The 20,954-nt window shown below is 41.2% G+C and overlaps 2 protein-coding genes and 1 long non-coding RNA gene across 10 annotated transcripts; all 3 read right to left on the bottom strand.

Moving 5' to 3' along the window:
* LOC103716001 (putative protein ABIL1) lies at positions 1–5,767 on the bottom strand. 8 transcript variants are annotated; one of them, XM_008803824.6, is made up of 9 exons: positions 5,495–5,767; positions 4,769–4,851; positions 2,592–2,742; positions 2,416–2,515; positions 2,239–2,331; positions 2,055–2,139; positions 1,869–1,921; positions 1,625–1,725; positions 1–544 (listed from the first exon to the last, which is right to left on the bottom strand). In XM_008803824.6, exons 1-9 carry the CDS (start codon positions 5,579–5,581, stop codon positions 386–388), a joined length of 912 nt encoding a protein of 303 aa, XP_008802046.1. In that variant the 5' UTR covers positions 5,582–5,767; the 3' UTR covers positions 1–385. The 8 variants fall into 8 exon arrangements, with proteins under 8 accessions (XP_008802046.1, XP_008802044.1, XP_008802045.1 ...); XM_008803822.6 differs by having other exon boundaries at positions 2,055–2,331; XM_008803823.6 differs by having other exon boundaries at positions 1,625–1,921.
* A 5,831-nt stretch (positions 5,768–11,598) lies between these two features.
* On the bottom strand, positions 11,599–17,448 carry LOC103716032 (protein TOO MANY MOUTHS). The gene has a single exon (XM_008803877.6). The coding sequence runs from the start codon at positions 16,306–16,308 to the stop codon at positions 14,815–14,817; it is 1,494 nt and encodes a 497-aa protein (XP_008802099.3). The 5' UTR covers positions 16,309–17,448; the 3' UTR covers positions 11,599–14,814.
* A 978-nt stretch (positions 17,449–18,426) lies between these two features.
* LOC148715455 (uncharacterized) lies at positions 18,427–20,406 on the bottom strand. Its single transcript, XR_015971891.1, has 3 exons — positions 20,240–20,406; positions 19,402–19,456; positions 18,427–18,594 (listed from the first exon to the last, which is right to left on the bottom strand). It is a non-coding gene; the product is annotated as an uncharacterized LOC148715455 (long non-coding RNA).
* Positions 20,407–20,954: the final 548 nt, after the last annotated feature.

The following is a 20,954-nucleotide window of genomic DNA, read 5'->3' as shown; positions in this document are numbered from 1 at the left end:
TATAACTAAATCTGTAGAAATAGATATGCACGACTTGAGCCAGCTTTAATACAAGTACAGATCCTCAAGAATTAGACTACGATGTCTTGGCTGTTTCTGGCATCTTGATAGAGTAATTCAAGCCTCTTTACAATAATGAAATATCACACAAAAATAGTCCTATGATTTGCAACACCTCGTCAACTAGGGCATGCTGCAAAAGACCTAGAGATATAGAGTGACAAAGCAGCCACACAACTATAACCAGTTAATAGATAAATACATCCAGCAATCACAGAAAGTTGTACAGAGTGCACTGACAACGTCACCAATTAGGCCTATTTGCAAAAAACATTCAACCAAGCAAATCTGGCAGGTCGAGTGCGTTGGTTGGTGAAGAAAACCATCACAAGACAGAAGCCTTTCTTGGCTTTAAGGATTTGTTTTTGGCAAAAAATGCTGACAGCAAGCTCTTACTGCGAACAGGAGGCCGATAAATTTGAAGCCGTCCAGGGTTGTCAAAGGATCTGAACGTGATTAAAGGTTTTGAAGGCTCCACAGGATCCTGACAAGAAATAAAACAGCTACTCATAAGATGCAGTGGTAGCTTTCCACCATAGGGAGCTTACCTCCAGTAGAAACATAGATTTTGTTATGTAATCACAGAAGTAATAGCAGTTAAATCGGCAGCACCTCCTATTCTTCCCTTCTCTTATGTAAGATAATTCACAGTACATCACTTTGAGAATTATGCCCCAGGCCAATCTAACAAGCATGGACAAGCGAACTTTCTACTTGTACAATGCTTGAGTTACAGAAAGCAAAAAAGATAAGCATTGCTTTGAGACAACTGCTCATTTCGTGCACAGAAGTATCTACGTGCGAAACATATCGAACGTATGCATAATTTAACACACAGCAATGCACGTGCAGATATAAAGCATAGCTTACAAAATGAAATTGCAAGTTAATTTATTATCTTGTAATATTTCAGCAAAAGATGAGAAAAATGTCATATTATCCAACTTTAGCTAATTAAATTTTAAGAGACATGAAATGTGAATGCCAAAGAATTTCTACACCAGTTCATCAATATTTCCTTTTTCTCATGATAAATTAGGAAATTCCATATTCACTTTATAGAACGGTGCTTGGGCTGACAAGCACAATGGTGCAAGTTCGAGTCCTAAGGCAGCCCCTTTGTGCAAAAATTAAAAAAAGGGCCAAAAATTAGGTCAGTCCCCAATCTGCCCCTCTCAGGACACCAGATTGCTGGGACCATAACAGAGTAAAGGGCCTCACCTGCACTTTAGGATATGCTTTGTAATAAATCTTTTACATAAAGAAGTGGAGCATCTACTTCATTGGCTAAATGGTCAAGTAAAAGCAAGATAATACTAAGACAACTTGGATGGAGACCATGAGAAAGGATTTAGCTGATCTAGTAGTGATAAGGAATGCAGCTTTCAGTGAAGATGATGGGCAGCAAGGACTAGTAACTGCAAGCAATTAGAGTAAGTAATGTTCCCATTGTTTACAATGACTTTCTTCCCGTGAATACGAACTTTTGCAAATGTAGTAAAAAACAAATTCCCTCAATAATAGATTTGCAAAACGAAACTTATTGCAGTGGTTAACTTTTTACCCTAATGCCAAACGAGTGCAAAGCTGTATAAGAAGTGGGATTTGAACTGGCTGACCGAAGATGAGTTGATAAGGGCATTGGCGCAGCAGCGTCTTCTGCATCTGAAATTTACATGAATTCAAAATAAAACATTTGTCACATACAAATATTGAAAATAGCTCCAAAGCTATGCAGCTATCGATACACATAATATAAGAAGAAACAAAGCGACATATTAAGTTGAAAGCTTCCAAATGGACGATACTCAAAAGATGGAAGACTTCAGAAGTTATCTTAGGAGCTTTAGCATCTCCAGTGCTGCACCCAGAGAAAAAAAATCCTTTTAGCTCAGAGATAAAAAAAAAGAACCATTTATTTGGGGTTTCTGTATCCTTAATAAATCAATAGGAACAGGGATGAGAGGATAAAAGAAAAAGCTGCATAAGCTTGCCCTGATACTTCACGAGGTGCTCCATCTGATGCAGAGTTGGTCTCAGAGGCTAGAAGCCAGGAAAGAGTTTTTGATGCAGGGCTGCCTTTAAGCCAATCAACATGATATAGAGCATGAATACACAAATATATGGAGAGACACAATAGAAATAATTGAAAGAGCATCAAGTGCAGATACCCAGCACCTGGAGGATCAGGACGAGGTTTTGCTTGAACATGAATTAAATTGGCATCAATCTGTAGTTGTGAACAACTCTGCATCCTTCTGCTGACAGAATCTAGCTTGGGAATTGAAATGAGAAGTTAAAAATATACTTCCTCGTCATTTCTTCAAAGAAGATATAATCAGTTGTTACTCCTACCTGGTAAAATGTAATGTTTGTGATGTCTTGCAGTATTTGTGAACATTCGCTGCTGCCTAAGACCCTCTTTATCAGTGTATGTTTGGCAAGTAAGAATTTGCTGAAAACAAGACAGTAACATTAGTTTCCATCCAAGATATTTTAAGGGAAAGTTCATGCTATTATAGAATACTTGCCTGGTTCAGACATGAAATCTTTAGCTCCGCAGTTGAAACATCCAATGTTTGCTGTTCAAACAGGTCTGTCAACTTGTAAGCAACAGTACCAAGGTGATCTACTGCATTGACAATGGCTTGAACAGCATAATCTTTCAGATTATCCAGTACCCTAATAAAAATATGTAGTTCCATTTTCACACTAAAGCAAGCGAAATGTGCATTTGGAAATCTAGATATTTAACACAAATTCAATAGATGATTATCGTGGCAGCACCACCATGATTTCAGATATCATTCAAATATTATATGCACGTGAAATATTCTGAATTTTGCAAAAACACTGCAGAATCCAAAGAAATGTATGTCTTTCAGTTCAATCATAAAATTCAACAGTACTTGTGATTGCCAACCATGTTTAGATTTATGTTTTGAAAATTATTGGTCATTTTGCTTATCCATCACAAATAAGAGAAAAGGCTATATTCTCACAAATGAGTGACATTATGTTAGTTCAAGAGAATTCAGATGATTCTAAATTTTTGTTGCAGATCAGTGAGTCTATGTTAGTCCAAGAGAAATATTATGCAACCAGAGGTAAGAGACTTGATCAATGCAGTGATCCAGAGACAATGAAGCACTTTGTTGCATGGATTCTTTTATTAGCAGCTTGTCTTGGAATGACATAAACACTCATTATTCTCAAAATTTACGTTGTAGAATTCTGAACTTGCATTCCTAGGACTTTTCTTATACCAAAATTTAGAAATTTGTATTCTGAGGCCAAATAAAGTTTAGTTTTTATGTCAATGCCATCAATTAGAATTACATAATTCTGTTATCAGTCCAAAAAATTCAATTGCCATACTTCTGGTGTCATACTCCCTGATGCCATAACAAAAGCAAACATACCACTCAATAACTAGAGGGAGATTTAACTATGTATCAATAGAGAGTATAATTTTAACCATAGTATACAGGCTAGTATGCTTTTGTAACTAAAGAACCTTGTTATACACATTTCTTTGATCTATAATTGTCACACTAAAACTTTTATAGCATATTTCTTGTAAAAATTGCTGTCCATAGCATTATTTTTCTGAAAACTGTTGGTTTGTAGTTTAAAGCCCTCATATGGATTATGATGTTTTCAGTGACTTCTACTGGAAGTAGAAATGCATGAATGAGCTATACATGATGTATGATGTATCTATTAAAATAAAAAATGAATATGAATGTTTAAAATGCACTTATTCACATTATTAAACAGCCCAAAAAGTTCAATTTAAAAGTTGAGCACAACCCAATCTTTTTGAAGTATTTGCCCTCAAGGGTGCATATATTTTGCGCCTATAGATGCTACTTGCAGTTTACAATTCATTTATTAAGTCGGCATCATTTTTTGAGGAAAATTGCATCAGAATCAGTATGTGCTTTATAAAATATGTGTATAAAAGGAGTACTAATATATATGAGAACCATCTGCCAACCAAAAACAATGCCAACTACATTTTCTTCATTATAGAACATCCTTCACAGTATTTCAGATCCAAACATAACTTTGAAATGCCACTAGAAAATAACAGTTAAATTTACGTTTTTGAATAAGTTTACATGCTTGAGGAGACCTTGATTAGAGAACATCACTTCAGGTGGGACAGTGCTGACAGAAAATGTTTTCTGCAGATTTCAAAGAGGAAAATCATGCATTGTACATTAAATCCCAAGAGTTCGCGTATTTCCTTGGACTGGAAACATCAAAAAATTGCATATTCAATTCCCATGGTATTCACAGGTTGGTCTCTGATATCATACCAATGCAAGTAGAGGGAAGGGTGGAGCATGATAGGTTATAGAAGATAAAGAACGATAGAATGTTCGATTACAGTATACCTATCAATTTCACAACCAGATCCAATCCAAAAATTGATGCTTAATCTTGAGATTGTGCATTGCAACATCTATATTCAATTGCATGCTGATCACGATGTTTTTCAAATATAAAAACATAAATGGCATCTTGATGAACAGCAAACACTTGTCAACATGGTTAGCCTAGTAAATATTCTTCCAATCCTGGAACTAGAAGGCAGGCATAATACTTATAATTCATGCATATAATTTTTTTCATGACGGAATGCAGATAAAGTATCAATACAACTACTTATAAAGGAAATTCGTGCAACAAGAAATCTTACATCTGTTTCTGTTCATTGTGAAGGTAAGACTTTTCACAATACTCAGCAGCAGAGTAAAGCTGAGGCCTCAAGTTCTTCAGTTCCTGCACCCAGTCAATAACAACAGCATATACCATTCAAATAGTACATAAACAGAATAAAGACATAATAAAATAATTTTTAAAAAAAAGAAGGACAGCATTAATAATTTTTAAGACTGTTTAAGATATTAAAAAAAGATCGCCTAAAGACATAATAAATAAAATACATGACACCGCATACATGGGAAAGCCAAGAAACAAGAAATGATACCATAAAAATTTACATACAACTCCATGGCTCGTTCTTGCAGCTATCTCCTATTCAAGAGGAAACCAATCTTTGACCCATCCATAACTATATAAAGGACAAGATTCCAAGACCAATTACCCTTTTTAAATCGTCCAATCTAAAAATCAATGAGGCGTTGGGAATAACCTGAGATCTGAAGAGAAATCTTATTTGCTATTGAGTCACAAAAAATGGAGCCCTGAGCTCCAAAAAGAGTTTGTCCCAAGGAGGAATTCATTAATAAATACCAGGAAAATAAATGCAAATAGAAAAAGAAGCAAAGAAACCCTAGAAACAATTGAAATCGAACTGGCAAGAAAAGGTCGGAAGATCCGAAGCAAAGAACAGATAAAACCCGATCAGATCTGGGGGTTTAAAAAAAAAAAAATAAATCAGATCGAGAGAGAAGCAGGGAACCTGCAAGGCCTTGACGAAGCTCTTGCTCCTCTCCATGGATACCTCGTCGAAGGTCATGGCCGCGTTCTCCGGCCGCCATTGCTGCATTCTTGTCCCGCCGCTACCAAACCCGCGATCTGGCCAACCCCGAGAAAAAGAAGGGAAGTAGAGCCAGTTAAGTGGGCTTCATTAATCTAATCTTAGGCTGGAATTTTCCTTTTCCCCCTTTTTTTGTGGGAATTGTGAAGAGAGTTTTTATGGAGGAAGAAAGAGGAATGGGAGGAGAAGGAAGTCAAGTCGAAGCAGTACCGGGAAGAGGTTTTAAGATTTTCACGGGCAAGAAAAATAAAATATTTTGGGGCCCCAATCCTGCTACCAAAATGATTCCATTACTATTGTTATCTCACAGACCGATGAATTAGAGCCAATTATTTCGTGCCATATGGTGTGGATCTCATGGTTGGACCACATGTGGCTTTATTGAAAAGATGGAGATGGCGATGGCAATGAGAGGGTGGTGGGGTTGGTTTGGTTGATGAGGCATTGATTAAGTGGTGGACCGTCGACTGAACACTGGGTACGGTCGGAGAAACCGAGCGGCTCGGCGCCGCGAAGGATTTTATCGTGCGGTTTGGATTCCGGTTTAAAATCCAAGGCTGCCGCGAGGAATGGGATCACGCGAAAAAAATGTTGGATCTTCTTTAGCTACATCAATCACCCTGCACATATCGCAAAGCATTCTAAACTTTTTTTAATGTATTTATTTGTATAAATCCAAAAACGATTTGTGGTACGATCCATTGATAGGGGTGGCAATCGGGTCAGGTTGGGTCATAAACGGGTCGGGTCACATGCAGGTCGGGTCAGAAAATCATAAACCTGAACCCGATCTGTTTATTAAACAGGTCAGAAATTACAACCTGAACCTAATCTGTTTATTAAACAGGTAATCCGATCCGACCCGTTTAACCTATTTAATAAACAGGTAACCTGTTTACCCAAACCGACCCGACCTGTTTAACCTGTTTGCCTAACCTGACCCGTTTAACCTGTTTAGACATGTTTCATCTGCCCAATCCAACCTGTTTAACCTGCCCAACCCGACTTGTTTAGACCTGTTTAGACTCGTTTAACCTGTTTAGACCTGTTTAACCTGCCCAACAGTTAAACGGGTTAAACGGGTCAGACATCTAAAATCCGTATCCGACCCAATTAATAAACAGGTTAAACAGATCGACCTGTTTACGACCCAAACCTGTTTAGGCCAAACCCAAACCTGTTTATGGCGGGTCGAACACGGGTCGGATTGGCGGGTCGGGTCATATTTTGCCACTCCTATCCATTGGTAGAGATGTGCGAAAAAAAAAGGTGAATCTTTTTTTATTCTTGTGAAAAATACAACCCCGATCCAAGAAGATACTAATTCTAATGGGCAATTATCAACCTCAAATGTGTCAAATGGCATCTGAAATTTTGGGTGGTATTTACTTAGCGAGTACACGTGCAATGATAAAATATTTTTTATGTAAAAATATATTTATTTTAAAATGATATATATATATATATATGTATATTAATTTATATGTTTAATGCATAATTTTTTTTGATAATAGAAATCTAGTTGTAGTAAAGAGAGTTTTGAATAAGTGAAATTTTTAATAAAAAATAGATTAAGAAACTTTTATTTCACCCAAATTCTAGAAAGGTTGTATTTTTTGTCTCTGGGATGGGAAAAAGATTCTTGTTACTCTAAAATTTATTATATGGCATATTTAATTTTTTAATAATTTTTATAATTTGTTTTTAGATTATGGAGAGTATAGAACTTTCTCTCTCCTTCCGTTTAATAGATATATAGAGATATAATGGCATAAAGGGTGGCTAATTAGTAACTAAGCCTTGAAAACGACATCACCTTTGGTCTCACCATGTCTATAAAATTGATTGGTTGATTGCGTGATTATACAATAGCATCATTGAATTCGGTTATTTATTTTATGGATGACTCGACAAAGCCTGTGTCAACAACATGCTATGTTTTATTATTTGTACAATATAATTTAAAAAAAGAATAAAGAATATATTCATTAGAGCACATATTATTAGATGGGCTTGAGTATTACACTTGATAGGTGTCCCTCGAGTGACAAAAATGAAGAGTTTAGATGCATGCACACGCATGGAAGGCAATGTAGCAATATTTTTTATAGAATGACAAAACCAAAATCAAGTTGGCTATTGGCCAATGAAAAGTACGTAGCATGTTTGGTATTACCTACAAAAAATATTTTTACACCTTTTTTATTTTAAATATTTAAAATTAAAAAAATTAGAATAAGCTAAAAAACTTTGTTCATAGTTTCTTTAACTTGTTTCAAAGCAGAAGCGACCTCGATAAACCTGCAAGCGAATTTTGCACATAAGTAAATACTGCAATTCTTATACAAACTTGTGATCCATGGAAATGCAACTCAAATGTCCATGTAATGCTGCCAATTTTGTGCTGATATATTTGTCACACTGCATGCTTCTTGAAACTTATATTGATCCAGACTATAATTCTTGAGATACACTAGTACTGGTAGAGGATTTCTTTAATTAAAAAAAAAAGAAAGACGTATGAACTTGCAGAGTAAGAACTCGTCCAAAGATGATCCCATGACAACCATTCTATCTCCCTCGGCGGATCCTTTGACGTGTGGGGTTTGGGACCGTGCGGGCGGGCCAACACTTACTGGAGTCCAGCTAGCACTTACTGGCCTCGGCTCATCTACACCTGTGGGTTGGCAGCTAAACATTCATGACGCCATAAATAATAGGACAAAAACTCCACCAAATCCGTGCGGGGAACTTGCTCAGCGGTCCATTTATTGACCGAACTTTAACATTAAATCCCTGTTGACCGGTTGTTTAACAACCGGTCCATATATATTTCAACATTGCTTTATGGGACAAAAATGCCCCCGCCTCTCCCATTCCCACCGAAGAAGGAGAAGAAAAAGGCAGCCGCCGGCCACGGCCCACCCCCTCCCGCGCCTGCCGCCGGCCACAGCCCGCCCCCTCCCGCACCCGCTGCCCCCTTCCGCGCCGCCGGAAATACCTCCGCCCCCACGGTGGGGAGGTGCCAAAGAAGAGGAGTCGCTGCCCCCCCGGTGGCCCCATCCTGCGGCCGCCACCGTCCGATCCCCTTCCGTAGCTGCCGGCCTCGCGAGAGGAGAAGGAAGAAGAAAGAAGGAGAAGGAAAGAAGAGAAGAAAAAAAAAAAAAATGAAAGAAAAAGAAGAAATAAAATAAAATAAAAATAAAAATAAAGTTAACTGTGTTCCTAGACAAGTTAACTGTGTTCTCAGACAACTTAACTGTGTTCACAGACTTGGAGTCGACCTCTGCTCATCTGGAGTCGACCCCTTAACAGCATGAGTCGACCCCTGCTCACCTGGAGTCGACTCTCAGGCTTTCCTAGACAAGTTAACTGTGTTCACAAGTTAACTGTGTTCCTAGATAACTTAACTATGTACCTAGACAACTGTGTTCCTAGACAAGATAACTGTGTTCCCAAACAATTTAACTGTGTTCCTAAACAACTGTGTTCCTAGACAAGTTAACTGTGTTCCGAGACAACTTAACTGTGTTCCCAGACAAGTTAACTGTGTTCCTAGACAACTTAACTGTGTTCCCAGACAAGTTAACTGTGTTCCCAAACAACTTAACTGTGTTCCTAGACAACTGTGTTCCTAGACAAATTAACTGTGTTCCTAGACAAGTTAACTGTGTTCCCAAACAACTTAACTGTATTCTTAGATAACTGTGTTCCTAAACAACTTAACTGTGTTCACAGACAACTTAACTGTGTTCCTAGACAACTTAACTGTGTTCCCAGACAAGTTAACTGTGTTCCCAAACAACTTAAATGTGTTCCTAGACAACTATGTTCCTAGACAAATTAACTGTGTTCCTAGACAAGTTAACTGTGTTCCCAAACAACTTAACTGTATTCTTAGATAACTGTGTTCCTAAACAACTTAACTGTGTTCACAGACAACTTAACTGTGTTCCTAGACAACTGTGTTCCTAGACAAGTTAACTGTGTTCCCAAACAATTTAACTGTGTTCCTAAACAACTGTGTTCCTAGACAAGTTAACTGTGTTCCTAGACAACTTAACTGTGTTCCCAGACAAGTTAACTATGTTCCTAGACAACTTAACTGTGTTCCCAGATAAGTTAACTGTGTTCCCAAACAACTTAACTGTGTTCCTAGACAACTGTGTTCCTAGACAAATTAACTGTGTTCCTAGACAAGTTAACTGTGTTCCCAAACAACTTAACTGTATTCTTAGATAACAGTGTTCCTAAACAACTTAACTGTGTTCACAGACAACTTAACTGTGTTCCTAGACAACTGTGTTCCTAGACAAGTTAACTGTGTTTCCAAATAATTTAACTGTGTTCCTAAACAACTGTGTTCCTGACAAGTTAACTGTGTTCCTAGACAACTTAACTGTGTTCCCAGACAAGTTAACTGTGTTCCTAGACAACTTAACTGTGTTCCCAGACAAGTTAACTGTGTTCCTAAACAACTTAACTGTGTTTCCAGACAAGTTAACTGTGTTCCCAAACAACTTAACTGTGTTCCTAGACAAATTAACTGTGTTCCTAGACAAATTAACTGTGTTCCTAGACAAGTTAACTGTATTCCCAAACAACTTAACTGTATTCTTAGATAACTGTGTTCCTAAACAACTTAACTGTGTTCACAGACAACTTAACTGTGTTCCCAGACAACTTAACTGTGTTCCCAGACAAGTTAACTGTGTTCCCAAACAACTTAACTGTGTTCCTAGACAAATTAACTGTGTTCCAAGACAAGTTAACTGTGTTCCCAAACAACTTAACTGTATTCTTAGATAACTGTGTTCCTAAACAACTTAACTGTGTTCACAGACAACTTAACTGTGTTCCTAGACAACTGTGTTCCTAGACAAGTTAACTGTGTTCCCAAATAATTTAACTGTGTTCCTAAACAACTGTGTTCCTGACAAGTTAACTGTGTTCCTAGACAACTTAACTGTGTTCCCAGACAAGTTAACTGTGTTCCTAGACAACTTAACTGTGTTCCCAGACAAGTTAACTGTGTTCCTAGACAACTTAACTGTGTTCCCAGACAAGTTAACTGTGTTCCCAAACAACTTAACTGTGTTCCTAGACAAATTAACTGTGTTCCTAGACAAGTTAACTGTGTTCCCAAACAACTTAACTGTATTCTTAGATAACTGTGTTCCTAAACAACTTAACTGTGTTCCTAGACAACTTAACTGTGTTCCCAGACAAGTTAACTGTGTTCCCAAACAACTTAACTGTGTTCCTAGACAAATTAACTGTGTTCCTAGACAAGTTAACTGTGTTCCCAAACAACTTAACTGTATTCTTAGATAACTGTGTTCCTAAACAACTTAACTGTGTTCACAGACGACTTAATTGTGTTCCTAGACAACTGTGTTCCTAGACAAGTTAACTGTGTTCCTAAACAACTGTGTTCCTAGACAAGTTAACTGTGTTCCTAGACAACTTAACTGTGTTCCCAGACAAGTTAACTGTGTTCCTAGACAACTTAACTGTGTTTCCAGACAAGTTAACTGTGTTCCCAAACAACTTAACTGTGTTCCTAGACAACTGTGTTCCTAGACAAATTAATTGTGTTCCTAGACAAGTTAACTGTGTTCCCAAACAACTTAACTGTATTCTTAGATAACTGTGTTCCTAAACAACTTAACTGTATTCACAAACAACTTAACTGTGTTCCTAGACAACTGTGTTCCCAGACAAGTTAACTGTGTTCCCAAACAATTTAACTGTGTTCCTAGACAAGTTAACTGTGTTCCTAGACAACTTAACTGTGTTCCCAGACAAGTTAACTGTATTCCTAGACAACTTAACTGTGTTCCCAGACAAGTTAACTGTGTTCCCAAACAACTTAACTGTGTTCCTAGACAACTGTGTTCCTAGACAAATTAATTGTGTTCCTAGACAAGTTAACTGTGTTCCCAAACAACTTAACTGTATTCTTAGATAACTGTGTTCCTAAACAACTTAACTGTGTTCACAGACAACTTAACTGTGTTCCTAGACAAGTTAACTGTGTTCCTAGACAAGTTAACTGTGTTCCTAGACAAGTTAACTGTATTCCCAAACAATTTAACTGTGTTCCTAGACAAGTTAACTGTGTTCCTAAACAAATTAACTGTGTTCCTAGACAACTTAACTGTGTTCCCAGACAAGTTAACTGTGTTACCAAACAACTTAACTGTGTTCCTAAACAACTGTGTTCCTAGACAACTTAACTGTGTTCACAGACAACTTAATTGTGTTCCTAGACATGTTAACTGTGTTCCTAGACAAGTTAACTGTGTTCACAGACAACTTAACTGTGTTCATAGACCTGGGGTCGACCCCTGCTCACCTGGAGTCGACTCTCTCAGGCTTTCCAGAGAGCTGTTTTTTTGCCTGATTTCAGGGGTCGACTCCAGCTCTTTAGGGGTCGACCCCAGCTCTTCAGGGGTCAATAATTTTCTAATAACACTTAACTGTGTGCACAGTCGAAATAACTGTGTTCTGGGGTAGAATAAGTGTGTTCCGGGATGATTTAAATATGTTCCAAGCTTATTTAACCGTGTGTCATGTTAGATTAAGTGTGTTCCAAACTTATTTAATTGTTCCAAGCTTATTTAACTTTATTTTTATTTTTTCCTTTTTTTCTTCTTTTTTTTCTTTTTTTTTCTTCTCTTCTTCCCTTCTTCTTCTTTCTTCTTTTTTCTCCTTCCGCGAGCTGGCGGCACACAGTTAAGTTGTCTGCGAACACAGTTAACAGGACTGTGCACACAGTTAAGTGTTCTTAGAAAATTGTTGTAGAAGTGAGCGAGTCGACCCAAGATTCTCACGAGTCGACCCCAGCAGAGCAGGAGTCGACCCCAGTTCAAACTTTTTTCTTTTCTTTTTCTTTTTTTTCTTCTCTTCTTCCCTTCTTCTTCTTTCTTCTCTTCCCGCGAGGCCGGCGGCGCCGGAAAGGGGCTGGGCCACGGCGGACGCTGGAGGAGGGCGGGTCGTGGCCGGCGACAGCCACAGGACGCGGGACGGCGCCCTTCTTCCTCTTCTTCGGCACCTTCCCACCATAGGGGCTGGGGCGGAGGCATTCCCAGCGGCGCGGCCGCGGGAGGGGGCTCGGGAGGAGGCGAGCCGGGCCGGCGGCGGCCGTGGGAGGGGGCAGGCCGCGGTCGGCAGCAGCCGCGGCTGGGAGATTACAGTTTGGAAAGTCTCTGAAATTCTTCTTCTTCGGAAGGATGGGAGATCATGAGGGAAGGGGCATTTTCGGTATCTTATTTCAAAATAAAAGAGGCTCAGGGACCGGGAATTACAGTTTGGAAAATTTCTGGACCGGTTGTTTTAGATTTAATTAACAAGGACTTTTTGTTACAGTGGAGTCTTTAGAGGGATGGGAAAGTCAATTCCCCAATCCGTGCCAATCGAATTGAGCTGCTGCCGAGCCCAGCCAAGTTTTTTTTTTTTTTTTTGGTGAAAAAATAGGCGGAAAGGGAGAGGGACAGAACCCCTCTCTCTCCCATCAGAATATTCGATGCGGATCGCAAGTTTCCGCATATTCTTTTCAATTCGTGGGAAATTTCACTAGGCTATTCACGTATGAGTACGTCACTCCAGCGCCATCTCAGTACTGATTGAAAAAAAAAGTATATTCATACAGAGCCATTCGGACATAGAGTATGCGGTTCTCTGATTTAATCGATGTCCGCGTATTTCGAATCCGAACAACTCAGATAGAGTCCAAATCTTCCTTACCACTAGGCTATCATGCATCTTGGTGCTTCCCCCTTTCTAAAGATGCCAGTCCAAAGTTTCCGTTGACGAAATATGGAGCATCTCTTGGCAAAGAGATCATCATCATCACTCCGGCGCGGCAACTGTGGTCCCCTCTCTCTTTACGATGGAGATTAACCAATTATATAGGGTCCTGAGAACTACAGGAGTCTGCCTTTTAGCAGAAGCTGCCACATGCGCTCATAATCCTGTCTCGTGGCACCAGATGGTTGGATGGTTCAATCGCGCCATGGATGTCCACATCAATAAACGGCAATCGGATGCAGTCAGATCAGGTAAAAATCGGATTAGATGTGAATCAAATTAGATAGGAATTGAACTAGAAATTAATTTTTTTCTTTCTTTTGAAACTTTCCTCTCATCGTATGGTCTAAGAGAGATCCTAATGGTGACACATTCTCGCTTTTATTTCGGAAAAATTAAAAACCAACACATCTAGCAGCCATGACATAGTGGCCACCACCGTCACTGTAATCGTTACCATTTCCGCCGCCACCATTGTCCACCATTATTTCTTTCTTTCTGCTGGCATCACGTGGTCCACGGTATAATGGTTGCGGTGGCGGAGAGGTGCCGGCGGTGGCGGAGTTGGTTCATGGAGGATGGCGAGTACATCGGTCCATGGGGGATGGGCGAATAGCGCGGTGGAGTGAGTCCTTTTTTGATTCTGTTTGGCGACAAACCAGGTTCTGCCGTGTGGGTCCACTCCGAGCCTGGCTGGTTCTTTAAGAGGTAGTGGCTTTACTCGGTTTCCCATGGCACAGCTCTTGAACACTCTTCAAACATCTCAAAGCGAGTAGTGGACGATCCAACAATAGATTTGAGTGAAAGAAGGTGAATTCTTCCTTCATGCGAAAGGGTAGAGGTGATCTCAAGGTTCACCTATACGGCGGGAGCCTGGTCCGAGCTTGGTCCAGCTGATCCTTTTCCCAATATGGCGAGTTCCACTCCCACCCATGGTGCTCTAACTTGAGCTTGGGCTCATGAAAGCAGGAAGACTAGGCCAGATTTCTTATTTAAGCCCAAACATAATACATAAACAGTCCAGCCTATTTGACTGCTAAAGTACAATATTGTCTTGATTTAATGCCTAAGTACTATTGTAATCATATGCATGAAATCTCAGCGTAACCAATTTTATCTCAATTTTTGCTATACCTTATGCTACATCATGCATGTCTATATCACATGTGGGCGGAGTCAAGCTGAACCCAAGTGACTGCAAGAACATATTTCTTAGCTATTTTGCTCAACATCAAAATAACCTTTCTTTTCTTTTTCTTTTTTTCTCATACCGAGCAGCCGAACTCTCAAGATTGTGGTTCAAAATACTCAAACTATTTGTAGGAAACGCAGTAATTGTACTTTTTAAACATTTCCGGTGCTTGCTACATTCTCTGGAGAAAGATGTATCTACACGTACAACCAGTACGTCCACGGTGCTCAAAAGGAGGTTACAACAATGGAAGAACAGAGAGCAGGAGCCCAGCGATCGGAACAAGCAGTCGGAGAATTCCAGATCTATGAGTTGGAGCATGGGAGCTGAGTCTGGTAGGTGGCCTGCGATTGGTCCTCGACGACAGATGCTTCGTCTTGCGGTCGCTAATACTAGCGCTCGCAGCTCCGACCACCACCTTTTTGGTCTGTGGCTCGCAATAACTAATGCCCGACATCGAATCAATGCCCTCAGACCTTCCATTACTCGCATCATAACAAAGCCCCGAGTTGTTATAGACCTTCAGCTTACTCCCCATCCTCCATAGCATCTCCCTACTGAAAGGAATTGGCCCCGACAGCCGGTTATCATTCAGCTTCAATTCACTGAGCTTCTCCAATCTCCGGAAGCTCTGCGGTATCGAACCATTGAGCTTGTTGCCATCGAGATGGAGAACTCGAAGGCTCGGCAATCCTCCGATGGACTCTGGTATCGGTCCTTGCAGCCCCATGTTGGATAGAACCAACGTGATCAACTCTTTTAGCCCAGCGAAACCATCCTCTGGAATCGTCGCCGAGCTCATATAATTCCCATTGAGGATTAGTGCTCTCAGGGAAATCAATTTTCCGAGAGAGGTCGGCAGAGGACCGGAGAGTGAGTTGTGACTCAAATCAAGTAGAATTAAGCTCGCTAGATTGCCGAGAGAGTCTGGAATGGAACCTGTAAGGCGATTCCTACTCAAATCGAGTTTGATGAGGGAATCGCATTGGCCGAAGGTGGCCGGGATCTGGCCGTGGAGGAAGTTATGGCTGAGGTCCAGGACGTTCAAGGTGGGATTTCTAAGGCTCGGAATTGGTCCGCTCAATTGGTTATAGCTAAAGTCCAGAAACTGGAGATGAGTTAGCCGTTGGAGGGACTCGGGGATGGAAGAGCTCAATTGGTTGCCATGGAGATCGAGCACTCGGAGGGACGTCAGGTTGCCGAGTTCGGCCGGAATTGGCCCCACATGGCCGTTCTCGCGGAGGACGAGGGATCGGAGGGCGGGGCTAAGGCCGCCGAGGAAGGTCGGGATCGGCTGGGGGTGGTCGCCGGAGAAGCAGCGGTAGAGGAAGAGGGAACGGAGGTAGGGGAGGTGGAGGAGGGCTGGGGAGAGGGTGGCATGAGCGGGGTCGCAGGTCGGAAAAGCAGTGTCGTCGGAGAGGGCGCCGAAGGAGAGGGAGACGACGTGATAGACGTCATTGCGGTCGGGCATGCACTCGATTCCATGCCACCGGCCGCGGCACACGTCTGGGATGGCGGTGGCCCATGCATTGCCGGTGGCCGCCATGATCTCGTACACGGCGCGCTGCTCGGCCGGGTCGGTCCGGGCCAAGTTGGAGAACCCGTTCTGGGGGGCGTCGACGAGGGCCGACGAGTCCGGCAGGACCACCGTGAACTCGGCCCGGCACGGCATGATCGCCGCCAGCATCACTAGAGCTAAGATTGATGGGAGGGATAAGAGAGTAGTCGTCATCTTTCTCTGTTGGTGTTGGAATTGGGAGAGAGAGACCGTTGGGAATGGAGGGAAGGTGGCAATTTATATGATTGGGTTGGCGGGAAGGGAATAGGCTCCCAGTCCCGCGGGTTCAGGAGAATTAAGTGCCGTCACGGGGAACGGGGGGATGGGAGTTAATGAAGTGTGGATTTGGATGCATTGAATTGGTTTCACGGGAATGTGGATGGAACATTAGTTCAAAGAATAGTACTGCTACATTAAAAAGAAAAGAAAAAAAAAACATTTGGATGGGCATTAATATGAGGCAATCGAGCTTATTGGATCTAGATCAAATGGTGACACACAGATGTAGCTCTTTGTTATTACTCCTCATTGGCGTGACAAGGTCGTAAAGAACAACAGCCGTTTGGGGACACTAATGGACACTATTCAAAGGTTGGAGTTTATTGGTTCTCTGTAGAGATTTTGGTTCAAAAAGAGAAGTACTTTTGTCAGTTGGGTCCAATTAAGCATCCAGAAATGCTGCAGGGTCTGATACATGTCAAAAATTGACACCAGCAGAAATATGTAGATGAACCTGTGCCATAGTTATTGAGAGATTACAGTGGAGAATATCCTTAAGAGATGATGGCGTAGAATATCCTACCGATTACCGACTTTGTCGAATGAGCTTCAAAATACTCAGAACATTAATACATGAATCGATGTCGTCGTGAAGCCTCCGCGGAATGTCCAAAGATTTTTTTTTTAAAAAAAATCATGTGTACTTTGGGGTAGTTTTATTTTTTGGAGTCCAGTAAATTGCTAGTTATCACCAGCTCTGTGTGCCTGGTAGTTTGTATCTATGGACTGTAAATTCACTACAAATGTGGTATCAGGATAAGCATTTGCCTCAAAAAATTTCACTAAGTCACTAATATTTTTGCTTCACAGGACTTACTACAAGTTGGAAAATCACTAATATTTTTAAATCTCTGAAGAGTTAGTGTATTTGCAGAAGTGTTGCAAAGGTTCAAGCTTTTCAAAAGTGATGCAGTGGATGTAAAGATCCGAATTGGGCCCGTCCTTGGGCCCAACGAACTGAAGTCGGCAAGGGATGCCGACTTCAGTTTGTTCATCATGGTCATCCCCACGATGAACACGCCGGCCGAACGGCCAGCGAAACCCCTGCACCCCCCTCTTCCCTCTCTCTCTCTCTCCCTCTCTCTTCGTGAACTCTCAGAGGAGCCCCCATCCCTCTAAAAAACTAAACCTTTCCTCCTCTCCTTTTTCCCCTTTTCTTGAGAGGATTGCCGGAGCCACCGTCGCCGCCGGAGCCGCCATCGCCGCCGGGAATCCACTCGTCGACAACCGGAGGTGAGAAAGACAACCTATTCATTATTTTTTTTATGGATTTAAGGGGAGAGGAATGAGGGATGTTATCGGTTGCACTTCCCCTGTTTCGGGGAAGTTTTGTGAGATTCGGCCGGCCGACGGTGGTCGGCCGGGGTCAATCAGGCCGAAACGAGTTCGGCCGGAGGTGGGCGAACGGGGGCCGGGCTTCCCAGCCCCGGTCTCTCTCTTTCCTCCCTTTCTTCCTCTCCTTCTTCTCTTCTTCTCTTCTGCGCCGCTCGTGATAGCGTTGTGGCTGACGGCTGCTGGCCGAGCGCCGCCGCCGAGGGCCACGGTCGGCCGCCGAAGGCCGATCGGAACCACCAGCCACCCCTTCTTCCTTTCTTCCCCTTCTTCTTCTTTTTCTTCTTCTCTCCCTTCTTCTTCTCTTTCTTCTTCTTCTTTCTTCTCCCTGGGTTTGTTCTTGCTTTGATTTCCATGCCTCAATTGTGGATCAGAACCTGAACCGGTTGAGGCTATAAACCGGTTCCACCTATTCCGTAAATTGGGTTTGACCTAAGTTTGAGGGAATGGGTTTTGGTTATGGTCTGAATGTCACGCCCCCGTCCCGAGATCGCGGGCCGGGGGTCGCGCCAACCGCCGCACACCCGTAGGAAACTCTCCCCACGAGCATGCAAGGCATCTAAACCAAACACCTCAATTATGAAATTCCAAAATAATTTAACAGAATAAATTGAAATCTTATTCCATTGACTAACTCAAGTCAAAATGTCTCACAAGTCTAAATATGCAGCGGAATAATCATTTACCAACATGCAGAAACCTAGTTCTTAAAATAATAAAAGTCCACCAATCATAATAAATGTCCATAATAACAAATCAACTTAAATAACCCTAATCTAAGATAACTTATGCCACAATCCTTCTAGTCGCTCTCCCAATTTGAATCCCCAATAGACTAGTTCTCGAAATCTGTAAAACAACAAGAGATGGTATAATGAGCTAGACAGCCCAGTAAGTAATGAACACTCTAGCTAGATAAATCAAGCACTAATATGTGAAAAATAAATAAATATGCAGTTCCAAAGTATAAGTCAAATATTTCTTAAATTCAAAAGATTCTTTTCGCGGTTTCAAGATTCTTTCACATATTCAATTTATCATGTCGATCCTGGACTATGACCACATGTTCCCTGTGGCAGGGTCATCAACACCGACTAATCTTCTTGCGGTGAGTCCTTCAGGACAGTCAATTGCCAACGTATCTGCCCCCATTGGCAGGGTCCTCAACATAGCCAGGTCGATAGTTCAGTTTGTTCTCTATTCCATATTTCAGTTATATATAAGAAAAATCATACAATGTCAAAACCAAATGTCGTTCATAACTTAATTTCTTTCAATTTATCGGATTCAACTCAATAGCCAGGAACTATGACCACATATTCCCTGTGGTAGGGTCATATCACCGACTATTCATCTTGCGGTACCAATGTATTAGCCCCCATTGGCAGGGTCCTCAACATAGCCCGACTGCAAGTCTGAATCTATTTCAAGTCATAATCTTTTCTTACATTATGTTTAGTGTTCCAAGCCAAAAGGTACAATGTCAGAGCAATTAAACACAATTCAAATCAGAACCAAATACGTTCAATCATAATCATATAATATTCTAAAAATACACATATATCCATGCATCAAATTCGAAATCACGAACAATTCAATTCGTAAAACATATACATAATTTGCCGATAAATCTAGTAAAGAGGTTACATCACTTACCTTGCGAACGCGATCCACGACAAATCCAATTAATTCCACAAATCCCTTCCAGAACCTAATATTCAAAAATCGTATTCATGTTTTAAAATTCATCACAATAAATATATATAAAGACTTAAATTTTTAATATCCTCCCATGGCTGGCCCCGCAGGAGTGCCTAGCACCCCGAGTTTGGGTTCATACCCGTAAACCATTCTCTTTCTTTATTATTATTAAATTATTTTCCTTTTCTTTTCTTTTCTTTTCTTTTCTTTTTTTTTCTTTTTCTTCTTCTTCTTTTCTCTTTTTCTTTTCTTCTCTTTCTCTCCAGAAACTTCTTCCGACTTCTTTCTTCTTCTCTCTTCTCTGTTTCTTCTCCTTTCCCCGCTTCTTCTTTCTTCTTTTCCTTTTTTTTTTTTCTTCTTCCGTTCCCGATTCACCTTCTCTTCTCTCAGCTCTTCCCTTCTTCTTCTCATATTCTTCTCAACCCTCCCCCTTTCTTCTCCTTTCTTCTCCTACGGAGGGAGAAGGCGAGCTTGGGAGGGGCCAGGCCATGACCGGCAGTGCCTCCAGCCGAGCCCGCTGTGCCCTCGATCGCGTTTGCAGCCGATGCTCGCGGCCTATGCGCACGGCCGAGCCGAGGCTGGAGGCTTCCATGACGTCCGTGGATGCTCCCCGTGATGCCGACAAACTCGCAGCCGCACACGGGTAAGCCCCCTCTTCCCTCTCTTCTTTCTTTCTCCTTTTCTTCTTCTTCCTCTTCTTTTCTTTTCTTTTCTTTTGAAATGATCTATCCTCCCGAGTGGATTGGGAGGAGAAAATGCAGGAAAGGGAAAATGAGGTGGTTGGGAGGCTTACCTGGTTTCGGGGGTGAACTGTGATGACCCTCTTCGACGGCTCTCTTCCTCTCCGGCGGCAGTGGAGTTTTTTTTTTTTTTTTTTTTTTTTTTCAGCTGCAAGCGAGGAAGAAGATCACCCAACCGGAAGGGGGACTCGGCGTGGCGGCTCTACCTCAGGTGGCTTTCAAATGAGGAGAAGAAGCCCTAAAAAAAATAGGGGTTTCCATCTCCTCGCGCGATCGTGATGATTCCCCTTTCATCGTGTGCCCTCACGTGCGACACACGTGAGGCCAAAAGGCTTGGGTCTCACATTCTTCCCCCCTTAAAATAATTTCGTCCTCGAAATTAACTCACTTAAGGCTTCAAATTTTGAAAAGTATGAAAACATCATATTATTCCTGAGCTTATAAACAATCCCCATCTCGAAATGCAGGCTCACAAGATTTTGGCAAAAATATGGCATCTCAAAACTCAATCTTTTCCATCCATGATTCATAGCAAGTTCTTTTGATTTCTTTCGAAATAAGACTAACCTTCCATCCTTGGATTAAAATGCCATAATTCTTTTTCTGAAAAAAATTAATTGCTCTTGATTAATTCTACGTAGAAATTTAATCGGTTAAATGTAAGTAGGAGAAAGCTTTAGCATCAAATGCTCCTCATTTTTTCTTTTTTTTTCATATAATGATCAACCTTTGTCTTAGAAAAACCTCAAACCCCTTTCAAATAGATAG

This window comes from Phoenix dactylifera, chromosome 1 (genome assembly GCF_051530095.1).
Source record: "Phoenix dactylifera cultivar Ajwa chromosome 1, Ajwa_hap1_PhDact_Kaust_v1.1, whole genome shotgun sequence".
Classification (NCBI taxonomy): Eukaryota; Viridiplantae; Streptophyta; class Magnoliopsida; order Arecales; family Arecaceae; genus Phoenix; species Phoenix dactylifera.
The sequence above is the reverse complement of the archived record's forward strand: the minus strand, read 5'-3'. Positions and strand labels throughout refer to the sequence as shown.

Excerpts from the sequence above, each read along its gene's own strand:
- LOC103716001 (XM_088708412.2), bottom strand. The coding sequence starts at position 5,581 with ATGCAGCAATGGCGGCCGGAGAACGCGGCCATGACCTTCGACGAGGTA. Across the intron at positions 4,852-5,494 it reads GCTTCGTCAAGGCCTTGCAG|GAACTGAAGAACTTGAGGCC; the intron begins GTTCCCTGCTTC and ends GACTGGGTGCAG. Across the intron at positions 2,516-2,591 it reads AGATTTCATGTCTGAACCAG|CAAATTCTTACTTGCCAAAC; the intron begins GCAAGTATTCTA and ends TCTTGTTTTCAG.
- LOC103716032 (XM_008803877.6), bottom strand. The coding sequence starts at position 16,308 with ATGACGACTACTCTCTTATCCCTCCCATCAATCTTAGCTCTAGTGATG.